General features: G+C 47.5%; 1 protein-coding gene across 1 annotated transcript in view; it reads left to right on the plus strand.

Annotated features, from left to right (window-relative positions):
• Positions 1-19704, plus strand: part of LIMCH1 (LIM and calponin homology domains 1) — a 428272-nt gene that overhangs the window by 185643 nt on the left and 222925 nt on the right. The window contains exon 3 of the mRNA XM_073561147.1: positions 7905-7974. Coding sequence (XP_073417248.1) covers positions 7905-7974 — 70 coding nt within the window. The remainder of the gene's footprint in view (positions 1-7904; positions 7975-19704) is intronic.

A 19704-nucleotide genomic window follows, 5' to 3' on the forward strand; every position in this document is an offset into this window, starting at 1 on the left:
GGTAACGGTAAATATAGCCAGTGCCAGGGGCCTGAGCCAGTGGCTACATCGGTACCTGGCCCCCAGCGACAGAGAGGTGAGTATGTCTTTTTTTTTTTAATGTAGCAGCAGCGGCAGACGCATATGTGGGGTATTTTATGTATGGAGCTTCTACTTGGGCCACCATTAACCCTTGTGCAGCAATATATGAGGGTATTTATGTATGGAGCTTCTACTTGGGCCACCATTAACCCTTGTGCAGCAATATATGGGGGGTATTTATGTATGGAGCATCTACTTGGGACACCATTAACCCTTGTGCAGCAATATATGGGGTGTATTTATGTATTGAGCACAGCCCCCAGCTGTGAGTTTTGCCTGGCTGGTTATCAAAAACACAGGGGAACCCACGCCATTTTTTTAAATTGTTTATTTACAGCGCAGGTGTAGCTGATGAATACTCCCATCCGCTGCTCCTCCTCTCACTGTTAATAGCAGCAGCAGCAGCTGTCGGATGATGTGATTAGTAGTCCCATCAACTGACACCACACCAGTGACCGGAGGTAGACTTTATACCTCCGGTCACAGCTGAGCGCTCACGCTGTCTTTTGACAGCGTGGGAACTGTGGCTCTCTGACCGGCGGGGATGATTGCTCCGCCGATCAGAATCTGTGTTTTCCGCGCGGCCAAGCACTGTTCGGGTTCACCCATCTCTATCCTTTGTTACTGCACCTGGCCATACAGGAGCCGAGGATGAAACGTCCTTCTCGGCATACAGCCCCATACTTCTCAGTATGCAGCCGCATATCATCAAAAATGACTACGCATGTCAGTGCTGACAGGCAAAACTATGTTACTATCTATGTCATAGGTTCGCCATTACGAGCATAGAATGTGTGAACAGATCTTCAGACTCGTCCTTCTGTGGTTCCGTACAGTCAGCTGAATGGTTGGATAGTTGGGATGCGGGGGGAAGCAAGGGCAATTTGGGTGCCACCTCTGTGGACTGTACTGGGTGTGATGTTGCCGTTGAGGAAGAGGAGAGGTCAATTGAAGCTGCACTTGCCATCCACTCGAGTATATGCTCTTTCTGGTAATCAACAACAAGGCGTATGGCTGTGCGTCTGCCAAAGAAAGGTAGTCTGTACAGTAACATAAGTTGTCAGTTGTCTTTGCGTAGGACGTGACATTGCTTCACTAGTGCTTTCACAAACATTACCACGTACCCCACGTACACCTTGAACACCAAGCCTAACTCCCCCTTCCACCACGGTCTCGCTTTTTCCCAGTCATGTTCTCAGATAGTGTGGTAGGAGCACAGTATATGCAGCAAAAAATTAGATTTTAAACGCTGCACCACCGCTGCAAACAACTGAATTTCAGTGACCGTAAATTCCGAGTTGAAATATGGCGTGCTGTATTGTGTTAGCCACAGAAAAAAAAGAATTGTTTGAGTGTGGATGAGGCCTGTATGACAAAGAAGTTACGCTCCAAATAATTTGTAAGTCAGGTCCCCTACTGTATGATACTAGGAACAAAATAACTTTTTACGGCCTCTGGATCAGGCCTCTATAACACACTAGATGCTACAAACTATTTTGAAGTCAGATCCCTTCCTGTATCACGTTAATTACAGAAGAATTTTTTGTGGCCTCTGGATCAGCCCTCTACAGCTTAATTTCAACCCAACCAAGTGGCAATATGTGATACAGCGGGTTGTCTAACTTTTTGCAGCTGAAAAATTATAATTTTTTTAATGGGCCTTAGGTCTGCAGACAGTTTTATATCACCACAGCACTATATGACAAGGTGGGAAACAGCGCATGGAGTAGAATAGAAGCCGTGCACTTGTAGGACATGTGCCCTGCTGACTTTGTCTGTGGACCTCAGTAATCGCCAAAACAAAATGCTGGAAGTATGCCTCCCAACTGTCCCGGATCCAGCGGGACAGTCCCGATTTTGACTGCCTGCCCCGCTGTCTCGGGCGGGAGCTTATTTTTCCCCCCCATGCACCGACCCCATCCATTCCTCGCCTTCCCAGAGAGATCCACCGTAGCCACTCGCTGATAAATCCCAGCAATGATGTCGCTGGGCTGCTCTGTGTGTACAGGACCTGTGATGAGGTCACAGGAGGGGAGGAGTTGGGGGTCACATGATCAGGGGCCTCAGTGTATGCAGGACTCTGCTCTGCTGGTTGTCATAGTGCTGGATGAGGGGAAGTTTGTGTGGGGTCAGGAGGGGTTTACAGGGTGGATGTAGCAGAGCTGTGTGTGTACGAGGTGTGCGGAGTCACGTGTGTATAACCTAGCATCCGATTGACATTGAAATTACATGCAAATTAGATCCCTATGGAATTAAATTTTAACATGAGCTATACAGATATAAATGTGAGTGAAATATATCATCAGTGCTTTGCCTGTAGCTTACTGTAAATGTATTTTATTACTAAAACTATTTTCTGGGAAAAAAAAAATTAGGGATCCCCCAAAAGTGTATTAACCAGCAGAGGGAAAGTGGACAGCTGGGGGCTGATGTTTATAGCCAGGGATGAGGGGGGAATAACTATGGTGCTTCCCAGGCTATTAATATTCGATCACATCTGTATACTTAGGGTCCCGTTTCACTTAGCGACGCACCAGCGATCCTGACAACGATACGACCTGAAAAGGATCGCTGGTGCGTCACTAGTAAGCTGCCAAACAGACAGATCTCTTCAGCGACGCAGCAACCCAGCAACCATCCAGCGATCCTCGGCCTTCATTGGTACCTTGTCACACAGCAGCTTTTCAAACGTTTCCCGCCTGCGTCCCTGACTTCTGTGTCGGCAACGAGGTCGCGTCAAACACAGCGATGCGCGCTGGCTAGCGGGCCGCAGCCACCGAAAAAATGGCCCAGGACATTCGAGCATGATCAGCGATATCCAGCGGGGGGGCCGGTTGCCGCTGCGTGTCACATGTAGTGAGATCGCTGTTGCGTCACAAAATCGGTGGCACTTCAGCGATCTCGCTATGTGAGAAGGGGGCTTTAGCCTTTACTTCTTTCTCTCGGCTGGTTAATAAAATGTGGGGGATCCCATGTCTTTTTTTTTTTTTTAAGAAAATTGGTTATTCATTCATTAAAAGCATGTACATTAAGCTACACACTGTGTCTATCTATTCTATCCTAACTTGTCACGCTGTGATTTTACTGTACGCAGCTAATGAAATGTCAAGTTTTCAAGGACATGGATGTGTAAAAATTGAACAGCACTTGCATGGTCCGTGTGACTTTTTTCTCAGTCCGATCTGAGCAGAGAAAAAAAAAAATCGCAGATGAGCAGGGACTCGTAGATTAACATTGGTCAGAGTGCAATCCGATTATTTTATCAGATTGCACTTGTCCGTTTTTCTCAGATGAGTATGAGCCCTTAAAAAGAAATAAATGCAGGCAGCTGTGTTCTGGCATTCAACCTAAGGACAACATGCAATATGGTCTTTAAAGTCAGCATGGTTCGTTGCCATAATAAGCTCATCACCATGAGGGCCTTTTATAATGTGCTACAGTTGCAATTTCCTTCCTTCTTTCGTTACTTGGAACACTTTCTAACACTTTGGAATCACAATTGTTCGTACAGTTCTCTTTCCGCTGCCTGATTAGAACAAATCCAGATATCCAAGAATGTAAAGCTTATTGACCCGGTCCTATCAGTCCTTTTGTTATTTTAATTTCCAAAAGCAGGACAAGCTATCCGGCTTTCCTAATCGTTTTCTATTGAGAGGAGATTTTTGAGAACATTTCCAGCAGAGTTGGATGTTGTTGGCAGCGCTGGAGTAATCGCTGTTACCCTGCCAGAACCAGCTGCTTTTTCTAGTTCCCAACAATTAGGGAGGAATCTCAGTGTGTACTCAAATCCAAGAAGAAAATTCCCACCACACCTTAAAAAAACAAAACTGAAATGTGACTGAGACATGAAGCACCACAAACACTATACAGCTACTGACCACAATGGTATGGGCAGAGTACTAAGCGGGCTTTCACACTGCGTTCCGGAAGCCGTTCATTGGCTCCATCAGAGCTTCCGTCCAAACCCCCCTCAAAATGGGATTCGAAAATATGCGCCGATGGGGCCATAAACTATAATGGAGCCAAAAGAGCGAACGTTCTGTGACGTGCATCATTTTTAGGCATGTACGCCTACTGGATGCGGACACAGATGTAGTAGACTACGTTAGTGGTATGGAGGGCAAACTGGAAGACCCCAGCAGCTAGTCAAGGTATCTGTATATTGTTATTATTGGGAAAATGGAGGCACCAGTAGCAGTTGTATTAAAGGGGTTTTCCAGTCCAAATTGATATGTCTGCAGTCACTCTGTGTGACTGCAGACTCATGAATGTCCCCAGCTCACGCACTGTGCTCTGCGATAATTCGCCGGTTTCTGAGTCTGGTCCGGAGGGTATGTATGAGTTATACATTCTCTTGAGCAGAAGCAGTCTAGTAGGTGCGGCCTCACTTTATCCGTAGTATGCATGTTCTGTCCTCACTAAATGAAGCAGAATTCATGTAGCTTATACAGGCAGCTAAACCGCTATACGGGGTCCAATAAGGAAACTGTAGGTTGAATCTGTACTTTATTGACCGTGATGGTATATTGGCGCGGTGAAACTATAAGCAAACATATAAATACACTCAGTCAATACAGGATACATAGGAATACATAATATACATAACATACATTATCTGCACTAATAGCTAACTAGGGGAGAACTAACTAAGCAGGCTAATATGAGACAGAAATTGGGTACAGGAAAGATAAATACATACCAGCGATGCTGTCACATGGGGAGAATAGAAATAAGATACATCCTGAATGCAGGCAGAAGGAAAATGGTGGACTGGAGGGAAAATGGGGACTGAACTAACCATAATCCTTGGCAAAAGGCTACCAGGATGCATTGCTACCATACCAGAATGCACTGCAAATGGGGTGAAATAGCAAAGTGAAAGCAAAACACACAATAACATTGTGGTTATGACTCTGGCCACTAGATGGAGCCAGAAAACACTGTAGACATTAACAAGCAGAATAATCAGGGATTATTAATTAAATGTCGGAGACAGAACAATGGAAGTGAGGCCATGCTCACTGGCCGGGGGTATGTATAACCCATATATACCGTCAGGTCTTGACTCAGAAACCGCCGAATCCCCGCAGTGCACAGTTCATAAGTCTGCAGACACATAGAGTGACGTAGCAAAATAGTGCATAGTACATAGTAATCGTGCGTAACAAAAAGCACCGCTTCTTGCAGTCCCAGTAAAGTGTATGGGATTTATAGAAATCTCATGCCCACTGTTTTTTTTTTTTTTCTTCTATGGAGCGCAAACTGACCTGCGTTTTATATTTTTTAAGTCCGCAATTTGTCAATTTCTCTTGCGGGTATGCAGAGTTTTATGAGTTGATTTTCTGCACAGAATTTTAGTAGAGGAAAAATGCCCATGGAAATTCACTTAAAAAGCATGTAATCTGCACATGACTAGAGCTATAAAGTTTTTTTTTTTTTATCTAAGTCAAGCCTTAACAAACCCTTTTGTGACCATTATTTATGCAGAGCCAACATCTGTCAGGCCTGGGGTGTAATTTCAGTCATGGTGCCGGTTCAGTCACCACTCTGAGTATACAGAGCGACAGCTGTAACCGGGCCCTGACTAACAGCCAGCACCAATGCTGGATACAGCCGTCACTTTGTGTTCTCAGAGCGGTGACTGAACTAGTGCCGGTGCCTCCCTGTGACTAAAACCGCATCCACAGGACTGATTGGGGCTGGCTGTCAGTCAGGGTCGAGCACGTGGTTTCAGTCTCGGGGGCGGCATCAGCACTGGTTTGGTCAGCGCTCTGAGTATAAAGAGCAGTGGCAGTAACCGCGCCCCATCTGCATTGGGGCCAGCTGTCAGTCAGGGCGGGGGTTGAATCGGTGCCGCCCCATGACTGAAATGGGATTGCTGCTGGGGAGAGTAAAATTAATTTCTCCCTGCAACGTTGGGCTACGTGTAGGCGCTGGCCAGCATTATAACGCTATTAACCTGCAGGTTAACCCCATATCTGCAGGCTAATAGTGTTTTTTTCTGGTGACCTGTTTCCTTTAAAGAGAGGCTGTCATCAGAAAACTACATATTGTTTAAATTGGATTTTATATTAAATGTATTTATTTTTTAATTGTGTTTTTTTGTTTTCTTGTATCACAATCTGTATTACAATCTATCTCACAATCTATTAAAAATAGAAATCTTGATTTTTTTTTTTTAATTTTTTTTTTCCCAATAGACTCCAAGAAAGAAATCCACATGTACAATTAACAGATTCTGACCCAGTCTTTGAATTGACGCATCTAATGAGCAGGGGCACAGCTTATTGTGAAGGGACAGCTGTGCCATTTACTTTTCTGATTGGTGGAGTCTATCAGCAGTGTATACAGGTGTTACTCGTCCATGTAAATCCTGTCTCTGCTGCTAAGGAGCCTGCTGAAAACCCTTCCTGAATGGACAGGAAATTAGTGTAAAATACCCCAAGTGGTCAGTGTGAAAATTGCAAGATTATGATTTTTATTTTTGTTTAATCAGAACGTGATATTAAAAAAAAAAAAAAAATACATGTTCCACAAAAACCTGGTTTAATTTTCTGGTGATAGCTTTCCTTTGAGTGGAGTCAATTAGCATGGTGTGCTGTGGTTTATTATATGCAAGTAATAATTTGAGATATGGGGATATGTCATTTTGATATATGGTATTTGTCATTTTTAGACCTAATGCAAACAACTGAAGACACTGAGGTCATTGCAAAACTTTTTTTCTTTTTTTGTTTTGTGTTCCCACTGTGATATTCTGTATGTACCGTTCCCTTCTCTGAATGTGATAAAAGCTCGGACTACATGGATAGTTTTGTTTTACATGACTTTATCACTCTGCAGTTCTGAAACTGATCTTTGTCTCTACGACTTTCTTGACCGTCCTCATTTTATTTGGTCATTTTTTACTGGTAACGTAAATGTTGGTGATTGACAAAGGGATTTTTACATGTGGGTGGCCCAATAATTAAACGCTAGGTTAATAGAGAAATGGCCAAATCCTACTGAATTTCATAAATATGATTTATTTCTGATTTTTTTTTTTTTGCCTAGTTTGAGGAGTGAAAAAACACGATGCAAACACATGTATACGGTGAATTTGAGAGGATTCAATGTGTTGTCACTGTTCTGACAGGGATGTCGGGGCAGCTTTCTGAACACCGTTCCAATTCTAGCTGCAGAAGCCGCTGTCACTTTCCGATATTGTGAAGTTGAGTCTTGTATCTAGGAGAACATTTTTATATACACATCGGAAGGAATGCATCAAAGCATGTTCAACTTTTTTGTTGTTGTCTTCAAGTTGCAAAATAATTTTTTTTGCCGTTTGACGTTCCACCCTCCACTTCTAGAAAGTTGCGGAAAGTCTGTTTAGCTGCACAAAAAAGGTTTAAGCCAGATTTATGAATTGCGACTTTTATTTTTCACTTCAAAAGGGAAACAGAGAAAAAACTGTTCTACATAGAGGTGTAAGATACAGAGTTGTGGCAATTTTGTCAAACATCAAGTGGCATTTTGCTAAATTTTGGTGTAAAAACTGGCAACCAAGCAGAACGCAAAACAGACTTCTACCATGATAATTGTCCCCGAGCAATGTGATTGTACAGCAGTGCACAAGCACCACGGCACCATGCCAAAATGTGTGAGCCCCTAGATGACTCTGGATCGGACCACCGGCTTGTGCCATGTTGTCCCTTTGTTGCTTATTATTGTATACATCCATTTATCTGGTTGTGTAGAGTTTATCTAACCCTAAAATATTTTTGATGAGTAATATAATGACTTTCTTGGCCGTGTGTTGACCTTTTTTCTACTTAATTTTGCAGGTTGTTGAATGCAATTAAGCCAGGACTTATAAAAAAGATTAACAGGCTGCCCACACCCATTGCAGGGCTGGTAAGTAACATCTTCTTTTATTCCTGAAAATGTGTGCGCATAAGATCTTGTGATATTTGCAGTTCATGGACTAATGAGCATTCTTGTGATTTTAAGCCGATTGTTGAAGAGGGAGATGACACCAATTGCATTAAAGAGAGGATATCATTTCAAAATGACTGTTAAAACCAAGCACTGGTGTTCAGTGCATCCTTATCATGGCCAAACAGTTCAGCTATAATAGAGTATGTAGACAGTTGTAGTTATAAGACAACCCTTTTAATAATTCATGAATTTACTCTTTGAGAAAAATATTCAAATTCTTTTCACAACTTTAAGATTAAACTTTTTTGGTTTTGTGTATTTAAAGATAACTAAGCTTTCAGCATTTATGTCTTGCAGGCACTTTACTTACCTGCAGATTGGTGGGGTCCGAGTTCTGAAAGTGGCTATGCTCTGTGTGTGCTCCTGTTTGCTGATCTGCACACATTTTGGGATCACTTGAGCGATAGTGGTGGTATCGGGACCCTTAACTTGACCACCACCAATCTGCAGGCAATTAAAAGTGCCTGCAAAATGGAAAAAAGCTGTTGAAAGTTTACTTTTTAAATAAATGTTATATTAGAGAAGCATCAATATTGTACATAAAGTGAGATATTTCAGGGCATCTCTACAAAGGAAAAAAATATTTTCCAGATGTGTTTTGCCGTATACACGTGTTTGTGATAGCGTTTTCACCACACATTTCAAATGAATAGTATTGGCACCTAGAGGAGGAGGGAGCTCCGAAAACTGACTTCAGTTTTTTTTCTTTGCAACATCTGTATGAAATGTTCTTTCATCTGTGGGGATGAACTGCCACATTGATGGCGCTTCAATTTCAGTAAAAATAGCAAATATTTTTAAAGGGATCTCATGACCTTTATTCAAATAGTTTATTACCACATATGGATGTCATAGAGTTAGGTTACCTGCTTGGGGCTTAACTTTATTAGCTAGATTGAAGAGTTGCGAATCACCAAACCAGCCAGATATGACATGGTCACCTATTAGGGGTTGACCACTATTGAATAATTCCTTATTGACGGGCCAGGGTACTCCATACTCGGCGCAGCAGTGTTTCTTCCTCCGGGACGAGGTCATTTGATGCCATAACCAAATGTTGATTTCAGGAGACCAGTATAGAGGGCGGTGCTGGAAACCTCATTAATAAGGACTTCCCAGAAATGAGCGGCACTGGGTAATAACACATTTCTCCTGACGTGGTCACAAGAAGGAAAATGTGTCTATTGGCTAAAAATATGTGCACAAGAAGTCTTTACTAGTGATGAGCTGACGTGCTGGGATATGGTGATATCTGAGCGTGTTCGTGTGCTAACCAAATGTCTTAGGTGTGCTCGAAAAATATGTTCGAGTTCTCGCAGCTGTTAGACAGCTGCAACACATGCATGGATTGCCTGTTTGTTACACAATCCCTGTCTGTGTTGTGGCTGTCGAACAGCCATGAGACATGCAGATGTAGGGATTAGAACATATTTTTCGAGCGTGCCAAAGTCATTCGGTTAGCACCCGACCATGCTCAGATAACACCTCATCCCAGCATGTTTGCTCATCACTAGTCTTTACACTCCGGCAAAGACAAAGATTTTTCCATGAGGAAGATGTTTCAGAACACTTTTTTTTTCTGTTCTGAAGCATTTTTTTGTTGTTGTTTACTGAGCGATTGTTCATGATTTTTGATTGCCGGCGCTTTTTTTAATTTAACTTTTTTTGTGGTGGATTTTATTCTCTTTATTCAACAAAGTACTAACAGTTTTTCAAGCAAAAATAAGGTAAAACAGTCAGAGAGATGCCCTGGCATCTTTTATGGTATCTTGCATCTTTTTTGTCTTCCCATTGACTTGTCTGGCAAAGTATAGAGTGTTCCTAGCAGAAAACCCCTTACGAATGGTCAGGTCACTCCTTTTACCTAGTTGCGTCTTTAGGAAACTTGATGCAGTTCAAAAGCCTGACATGGAAACACCAAGTCGTTTTTACATACAATTGTATGTTTATTCCTATCGGCGTCTTCTGAGTGATTTTTTTGGCGAGTTTTTGAGTGAGCCTGCCTGTAAAAGAAGTAGTGTGTGTATTTAGGTAGGGTAACCGACAGGGCGGTGACCAGCTTATTGCCGCAGACAGACACGAGACGGAGACAGAATTTGTGTTCAACAGGTCCACTTTTATTGGCCGTCCTCCTGACGACCAGAGCAATACACCACAGCAGCTTCACACTTCTTCGAACACAGGTCCGGGTACCTTCACTCTCTTTTCCTGTCGTCGTGACAGGGCGGCTGTCTCCTGATGTAGGCTGCTCCCCCCAGGGGCGGGTGCGGCATAGTCTGAGGTTGTCCAACATGGCTGCAAACTTCTGTGTATCTTTTTGGTGCTGAAATGCCACAGCCATTTTGACAAAACACTTTTCCGCTCCGGATCCACCAGCAATCCTAAGCACAGTCCCAATTTGTAATCCACAGGGAAAAATAAAATCTTCACCCCGTACAGCTTGGGGTCCTTTAGTACTTTGAGGCAGGCTTGCCGCTGAAGGTGTTGTATTTGCGGCAATAATCCTGCCGACTACGCCAGGGTAGGGTAACCGACAGGGGGGTGACCTGCTTCTTGCCGCAGACAGACACGAGACGGAGACAGAATTTGTGTTCAACAGGTCCACTTTTATTGGCCGTCCTCCTGACGACCACAGCAATACACCACAGCAGCTTCACACTTCTTCGAACACAGGCCTGGGTAGCTTCACTCTCTCTTCCTGTCATCGTGACGTCCTCCGTGGTTCTTTTCGCTGTGGTTCTTTTCGCTGTGGCTGCCCTAGGCCTATCTACCACAGCGCTTTACCAATCTGAGTACGTCGTCCGTTTGTTACCCCCAGGTCATCTCCGTCTGTGGCTTCTATCGTGTAGGCCAACCCCGTGACCGTCTCAACTGTCAGTCCCCTACGGAGCCTCTTCTCTGTCCTCTCTCCTCAGCAGAGCCAACTATATCTCTTGCTCTCCCCTCACTGACTGACTTTTCCAGAACCTTCCCTCAGCCTTTTATCTGTCCCGTACTAGTAACCCCGCCCACCATGACTTGACAGTTTCTTCAACCAATGGCAGCTATTCAGTCCCATTCCTACACTCTCCACTGCCCTCTAATGGTCAACCTACAATACTACACTCTCTCTTTATTTCCAGCTGTTTCCCATCTTTCACTCTAATAGTCCACCCACAATACACTACACCTCTGCCTCTCCACTACAAACAGGTCCGCCTGTTAATCCACCTTCCCTACACTCTCCCTTCCTTTATCCATTGTCGTCCTCGACAATCTTGCCTCCTTCTTTTCCGTTCTGAAACTTCCCCACCTTCCTTTGTCAGGCCGGTTGCTGAGCCAGGCTCGCAATACGTGGGGGCTGGACCAAACCGGGAGCAATAGCGCTCCGAGTAGCTTACGACTCACTTGCAGCGCATACGCCACCATGACAATTCCTTCAGGTTGGGTTAGATCCATCCGGACTACTCTACGGATGCATTCCTACCACTTTTCTCCCTTTCTGTCACCTTCTTTCATTCGGACCGCCATGACCGAGGCCCTAACCTACCGGGTCATTGTCAGCGTCTTCCTGTCTTTTGTGGGGGTGTATGGCTGGTACTCGGGGTCTGACCTAGGGACTGTTGTCTGCTGTACTCCCATCCGTCTCTTCTATCCCGTCAATTTTAGTCATGGTCGGCGTTTTCTTCTTTACTCTCGGTACCCGGGACCTGTTGAACATTTTTTTTTTAAACAACACTTCAACATTTCAAATTTACTACACATAGTTTTAATAGACACTACTGCTATATTTAAACTGCTTACTGGTTCTGTCACTTATATCTACCAGTATGTATCAGAACACCTTTTTTGTTAAACCTCTTTTTTTTTTTTTTTTTTTTTTGTTTAAGTAAAACATAACTTCTTTTTTCAAGTATGACATAAACATGGGTGCTCCCCCTCCCTTTATAGAGAGCACCTTCCCCATGTATCCCAGCCACAACAGGAGCGGGCATATTCTACCTGTTTCGAGGACGTCAAACTGTCCCCAGGATGTGCAACAGTTCACAACAGTCCCGGCAGTCCTTTGAAAAAGATACTCCTGGCCACCTCCTGGCGGCCGATGTTTCGCCAACAACAAGGGACTCCACAGCCGTGGAATCTCTGGGATGCTTGCAGTGTCCCTAGGCCTCGAGTGTCCCCAATGCCCGAGACCCAGGAGTCCTTGTCTCTTTATGGGGGCTCATACCCCTCAGGGTAGGTAATGACTGCTACCGCATAGTAGTGGCAGAGGCAATACGCCTTGTAATAGGAGACTAGGTCTCCCTCCCGCAGATCCCGGCCATGCTTGACAGATGTTACATTTAAATATATTTCCAGGTCACCACCTGACAGCACACTGGAGAACATCCTTCTCATCCGCAGTGGGACAGGAAGCCACGAGACTTTAAAAGGATCCTCCCCCTACCACCCTTCAGTGTTTTTCCTGTCCCACTGTGGATAGGAACGACGAGAGGAAGATCCAGTCCGTTCCGCGCAGATGGTCAGGATCAGAGGGCCCAGCCTTTCCCTTCCTACCTGAGAAATTCTGCAGCTGATACCCGGCACAGGGTCCCTCAGCTCGTCCAGTGTAGTGCTGCTCCTGGACACGGGGTCGCTTCCTCCCGAGGGGGGCTCTCGACCTCGGACGCCACCGTCCACCGATATACGGGTACCTAGGCCACCTCTGGAGAGTCCACTGGCCCCACAAGCGGACCCCAGCAGAGGACTGCCGCACCTCTCCCCCCGCTATGAGACGCGGCAGGCCCGAGCGCTGTGCCCGGGACAAGAGCGCGCTACCTCCGCCCACATCATCCAGGCCGGGGCTCACGCGTCATCCAGGCTGCGGCGTCACTTCCGGTCATGTCACCGGGCCGCGGCGTCATTTCCGGTCGCGTCATCAAAGGCGACCGCCCGGCGCTTCAGGCAACTGACCGGCACCATCAGAGAGGGGGCAAAGTTCGGGTGGTGGAGCGGATCGGAAGCGCGGCAGGAGGGAAGAAGACAGCGGTATGCAGGCCCTGCGGTAGTAAGAGCCGGACGCTACCCCCAGCCACTTACAAGTTCCGGTGTCTCCACAGGCAGACAGCCACAGTGAGCCTCTCTATCCAGAATGGAGGACCAGGCGAAGACGGAGATGGGAACAGAGAGCCAGGGTCACGTGAGTAGCCTCAAATGAGGTCATGGCAGGGCCCCAGTAAGACAGACCCCACAGAACACGTACTTTGTGTTCCAGGGGGGAACCTCCACCTCAGAAAGGAAGGAGACCAGGAGGAAGGATAAGAAGTGTCCAGTCTGCTCTAAGAAGCTAAAAGACACATGGCAAAAGACCCTCTGCGATGCATGTACAAAGCGCATAATAGGGGAGGAACAGGCTACGCTCATGTCTAACATGAGAGCGATAATCAGAGAGGAAGTACAGGCTTCGGTGTCTGGCCTAGCCATGTCCCAAGCCCCGCAGGTGAACCCGCAGGCATCCAGAAAGAGGCAGAGGGAGTCGGACACGTCTTCCGAAGACATCCTGTCTGAATCAGACGCAGGAGGAGGAGATCAGAGAGCACCCGGAAAGGGGAAGGAAATATCTCTTTGCATCCGGCGATATGGATGAGCTGTTGGGGGCAGTGCGGCAGAATATGCAGATTGAGGAACCCCCGACTACTCTCTCAATACAGGATGAGATGTTTGGGGGGTTGCGCTCCTAGACTTTGATGGTCTTCCCAGTAAATACCCATATACGGGCTATGATATTAGACGAGTGGGAGGAAGCAGAGAAGAGATTAACTATTCCCCGAGACTTCAGGCTTCGCCTGCCGTTTGACCCAGAGGAGGTCAAGGTCTGGGAGGAGGTCTCTAAAATCGATATCCCAATGGCGAGAGTATCAAAAAAGACAGCCATTCCATTCGAGGACTCCTCAAGTTTAAAGGAGCCCCTAGATCGGAAGGCAGACGGGCTCTTAAAGAGGGCCTGGGAGAGTTCAGCGGCAGTCATAAAAACAAATATAGCCACAACATCAGTGGCACGCTCCATGCATCTATGGATAGATGATTTGGAGGAACACTTGTCAGATAGAACTCCGAGGGAAACTATTCTAAAATCCCTTCCCTTGCCAAAATTAGCTACAGGGTTTTTGGCTGACGCCTCAGCGGAGTCCGTTAGATTCACAGCCAGAAGCCAAGCTTTGTCCAGCACAGCCAGAAGAGCTATCTGGCTTAAACGTTGGTCAGGTGACATGCAGTCAAAGAATAAACTGTGCTCAATTCCCTTCTCGGGGGGTAGAGTCTTCGTGCCCGTGCTCGATGATATTTTAGAGAAGGCATCAGATGAAAAAAAGGGGTTCCCTGAAGAAAAACGTAGAAAGTATCAGTCCTTTCGTAGACCCCGTTACAACCAGAGAACGGACTACAGAGGAAAAGGAAAGTCAGGTCGATGGAGCTACCCCAAAGGGGGCGAGGGTAGAAATAGGAGCAGAGATACCATCTTCTCCGGCCCAGGGTCTAGCTCCCGGAAAAAATGACGCCACCAGAGTAGGGGGGCGACTGCTCAAATTCATGGGAGAATGGAAGCAGGTTACCACCAGCCCCTGGGTACTACGGGTAATTTCTCAAGGGTACAAGATAGAGTTCAACTCCCTACCCCAGAACAGGTTCTTAGTGACCAGCTCACGACTCTGTCCGATCCCCCATGTGGTTGGATATCCAGGACCTCCTAGAAATGGAGGGAATCATGCCAGTACTCGCGCAAGAGGAAAGGGGGGACACTACTCAAGCCTCTTTGCAATAAAAAAAACATCGGGGGAGACCAGGACCATAATAAATCTCAAGCCCCTAAACAAGTGGGTAGCATACAAACGCTTCAAGATGGAATCAATAAGATCCACGATTCCATTGCTGGGAGAAGTGGTGGTAATGTGCACGCTCGATTTAAAAAGCGCGTATTACCACGTCCCCATCCACCCAGACCACCAAAAATATCTCAGGTTTGCGGTCGAAAAGGAGGGCAGGATACACCACTACCAGTTTCGCTGCCTCCCCTTCAGCCTAGCATCAGCCCCAAGAGTCTTCACAAAGGTAATGGTAGAAGTAGTGGCCTACCTAAGAGCCCGAAACATCACGGTGGTCCCGTAATTAGACGACTTCTTAATTGTAGCAGATTCAGCAGCCCAGTTCAGGGTCGACTGTCAGTCCTCGATCTCCACGCTACAGAGGTTGGGTTGGATCATAAATTGGTCAAAATCAGATCTTACACCCAAGCCCAGAATAAAATTTTTTGGGGTCATGCTGGACTCGAAAAGAAGAATGTCCTATCTTCCAGAGGAAAAGTAGACCAGCATGCCAAGGAACATTCGTCGGTTCTCAAAGAACCGGGTATCGATCAGAGACGCAATGAGGATCCTGGGGCTGATGACTTCGTGCATTTCCTGTGTCAGATGGAGTCAATTCCACTCCCGCAAACTACAACGGGCAGTCCTAGCATCCTGGGACAGAAGACAGGGCTCACTGGACAAGAAAATACAGTTAATCCCCCAGGTCAGAAGGTCGCTGTTGTGGTGGACCGTCCCGAGAAACCTAAAAACCGGTGTCTCATAGATTCAGTCTCCAGAAATCGTAGTAACCACAGATGCAAGTCTGTATGGCTGGGGTGGACACGTCGGTGGAAAGTACTACCAGGGACGATGGAGTCGGGAGGACAGCAACAGGTCTTCCAACTTCAGAGAGCTACATGCGGTCTGGAAGGTACTACTCGTCGACTGGTCTCGGGTGAAGAACAAGCATGTCAAAATACTGTCGGACAATACCACGACAGTAGCCTTTCTCCGCCACCAGGGCGGACCAAGACACCCGGCTCTTGTGAGTTCATTTTTCCCTTCACCATTGAGTTCTGATGAACTCCCTCCTCTGGTGAAGGAAGGTAGTGAGGCTGATTATCAAACACCTGGGCAGCTAGATGATGACTGGGTGGCTGGAATTGAGGACTGGATATAAGGCTGCCGATGCCCTTCTTCCTGGCTGGTAATTTTCCTGCTGGATTCTTGGAGACCAGTCTTATTCCTGCTTCTCAAAGCTAAGTTTTTCTACTCTGCTTTGTACTCTTCAGTTTTGTTTTTGTTTTGCCTTGTTTTTTGGGAGTTCTGCCATCCCCGGCCGGGGGTGACCTGAATTCCATTTTTGTCTCTGATCTGTTGATCTTTTGCTCTGTCTTCAGAATATACCTGAGTGCTGATATAGTCTTTTGAAGCCGAGCGACTTCAGGGCCTGTTTTTCCTATCAGTCGGTTGGCTCATTTTGATAGGGTTTTTGCGGATGGCAGACAGCAGCTTTCCTATCCTGTCCTATGTAGTTAGCTTGGGACCCATCATTTGCTCAACCTATCTTTCTATCTGTGTTAGTGTTTTCATCTTGCTTCACCGTCATTATATGTTGGGGGCTGCCTATTGCTTTGGGGTCTGCTCTGGGGCAGTTTAGTTTTTCCCCTGTCTTTAGGCTATCTAGTTCTCCGGCTGTGATCGAGGGGTCTAGGGCACCGTAGGAACCCCCCACAGCTACTGCTAGTTGTTGTGGATAGGTCCAGGGGTCTGCAATCCGATAGCTGCCAACCTCTCTGTTTTTTCTGGACTTAGCTGGTATTTTGTTTTTTCCTCCTTCGGTGACTCATCATAACACCCGGCACTACAGAACCTAGCCGAACAGATCTTCAGATGGGCGGAAAGAGAGGTCCTCTCAATCTCAGCAGTACATCTGGAAGGCACCAGGAACCAAGTTGCGGACTTCCTAAGCAGAAGAAGAATAACCGCAACAGACTGGGAACTCAACGACGAGGTGTTCAGCAGCCTGTGCGACCGCTGGGGACAACCGGAAATAGACCTGTTTGGGGACAAGGGGAACACAAAGGTCAGAGCCTTCTACTCCCTGAACCCTGCGGGAAACCCGACAGGGATAGATGCTCTATCACAGTCCTGGAGCAGGGGCCTGTTGTACGCCTTCCCGCCTCTAGCTCTCATTCCACGGGTTCTCAGGAAGGTCTACGAGGACAGAGCCAGGGTCATAGTGGTGGTCCCCTATTGGCCGAGAAGAAGTTGGTTTCCTCTACTCAGGAAGATATCACGGGAAGATCCCATTCTTCTGCCAAAAAGAAGGGACCGGTCTTCCACCAAAGGTCAGAAGCACTCAAGTTATCAGCCTGGATACTGAGCGGCAGGTCCTAAGAGCAAGAGGTCTATCAGACGAAGTCATATCCACTCTACAAGCGAGGTAGGAAGCCGGTGACAGCAGCAATATATAACAAGATCTGGAAAAATTTTTGCAGCTTTTATGTAGAGGCGACAGTCGAGACTGACCAACCCCACATCCCGAAGATCCTTGACTTCTTGCAGGCAGGGTTCAAAAAGGGCCTTAGACCCAGCACTCTGAGAGTGCAGATTGCGGCCTTAAACGTGTTCTACGACACAACCCTATCAGCTCACCCTTGGATAGCCCGTTTCTCGAGGGCGGTGCAGAGGCTTAAACCCTTGATAAGAAAGACCATCCCTCCTTGGGACCTCAACCTAGTTCTCAATGCGCTATGTAGATAGCCCTACCAGCTAGAGGTAGAAATAAGTATCGGGAACCTCTCTCTGAAGATGGCATTCCTAGTGGCAGTTACGTCAGCCAAAAGACTAGTGGAACTTCAGGCCCTATCGGTCCAAGATCCCTACTTACAAATATTCGATGACCGGTTAGTCCTAAAACTCGACCCGGCTTTTCTCCCCAAGGTTATCTCAGACTCGAACATGAATCAGGAGGTAGTGCTCCCCTCATTTTGCCAGTTTCCTAAAAATAGCAGGGAAAAAGCTTACCAAAACCTGGATGTCAGGGAAACAGTGCTCAGTTACCTGGACGCAACCAGGCCTTGGAGGCAGGATACTAATCTTTGTCCAGTTCAGAGGCCCGAATAAGGGGAAAAAGGCGTTGAAATCCACAATAGCAAGGTGAATTAAATCCATATTAGCACAATGTATAGAGCACAGGGTCAGAGCCCCCCGGGGAGCCATAGAGCCCACTCAACTAGAGCCATGGCCACATCATGGGCAGAGAGGGGGGGAGCCTCAGCAGAACAGATCTGCAAAGCAGCATCTTGGGCCAGTCTCAGTACGTTCTCTAAACACTATAAATTAGACGTGGCTGCCGCTCAATTGGCATTTGGGAGAAAGGTACTCCACGCGGTAGTCCCACCCTAGGACCAATATTCTTTGGTACTACTCCAGTGTGCTGTCAGGTGGTGACCTGGAAAACGGTATTTAGACCTACTGGTAATTGTGTTTCCAGGAATCCATCCTGACAGCACTATTAGTTCCCTCCCGACAAACACGTCCATACAACTGTGATGTAACGTGTATGAAAAATGTTGGTTTACATAAAAATTTATGTTTGAATCCATCCTGATGTGTTACTTTGTGAAATCACTGAAGGGTGGTAGGGGGAGGATCCTCTTAAACGCTCATGGTTTCCTGTCCCACTGCGGATGAGAAGGACGTCCTCCAGTGTGCTGTCAGGATGGATTCCTGGAAACACAATTACCGGTAGGTCTAATTACCATTTTTGTAGCCGGTGGTGAGGTCCCGAATGAAGCCGTAGCCCTTGGCGGTATCCATATACACCAGCCTCCCGTACGACCGAGGGGTAGACATGGCGGCCTCCCACTTCTCATGAAGCAGCGCCCACACCTCCCGCTCTTTGGCCTTCTTCTGCTCGATAATCTCCGCAACCCAAGTGGAGGGTCCGGTATAGGCCGCAGAGTCCGGTGGGCGAGCCGCGATCGAGAGTGGAGCAGAGGTGGCCGCAGACATTGGAGAGCAGGCCGCAACCGGAGTAGCGGACGGGACAGAGGCGGCCACAGGCATCGTCGGGTAGGCTGTGGAGTCGGCCGCAGCCGGGATCTAGGCGGCCATGGGCTCCGGTGAGTAGGCTACAGCCGAAGCCGTGGATGGGACTGCGGCGGCCTCGGATGCCGGTAAGTAGGCCGCAGTGATCTGCGGCGGGCCCGAAGTGACGGCAGGCCCCGATGGATAGGCCGCAGCCGGAAGACGGAGCGCGGCAGGGGCGGCCGCAGGTTGGTTCCGAGCCAGCTCGGAATGGTTGTCAGGAGCCGTAAAGTCATCCAGGGCCGTAGTCGCTGGAGAGCGGGAGGTCGGCCGAGGAGGTCGAGGTCCGGTGTCAGGGCCCAGGGGCCTGTCTGGTGCACTGGGCATGGGGGCGGTATCTGCTTGAGATACCGCCGGCTGGGCCGGGGGAACGCTCACCTTCCCCGGTGTCGCGGCTCCCAGAAGGCTTTCCCGCAGCTCCTTCAATAGCCGTGGGTCTTCACCCTGCCGTCCAGCAGGGCCGGCCTCCAGGCCCGATGGCTCCGCAGGGAGAACTCGCGCAGATTCTTTCAGCGGCTGTTCCAACAAGGTCCGGAGTACCGAGAATGGCTCCCAGGGGCAGGTCTCCCGACGGGATTCGATCTCCTGACGCCATTTCCATTCCAGGCGTCCGAGGCCACGGCAGCTGCAGCGTCGCATCTCGTCCGAGTTCCCGAAGCTCAATGGCGCCAAGCAGCTGCACCCAGTCTCTCCACCCGGGCCACTCCCGTTCTTGGGTGGGTTGTTGATCGGCCTCTCCATCCATTCTATC

Source organism: Dendrobates tinctorius, unplaced genomic scaffold (assembly GCF_039654945.1).
Source record: "Dendrobates tinctorius isolate UK_male_01 unplaced genomic scaffold, ASM3965494v1 ptg000314l, whole genome shotgun sequence".
Classification (NCBI taxonomy): Eukaryota; Metazoa; Chordata; class Amphibia; order Anura; family Dendrobatidae; genus Dendrobates; species Dendrobates tinctorius.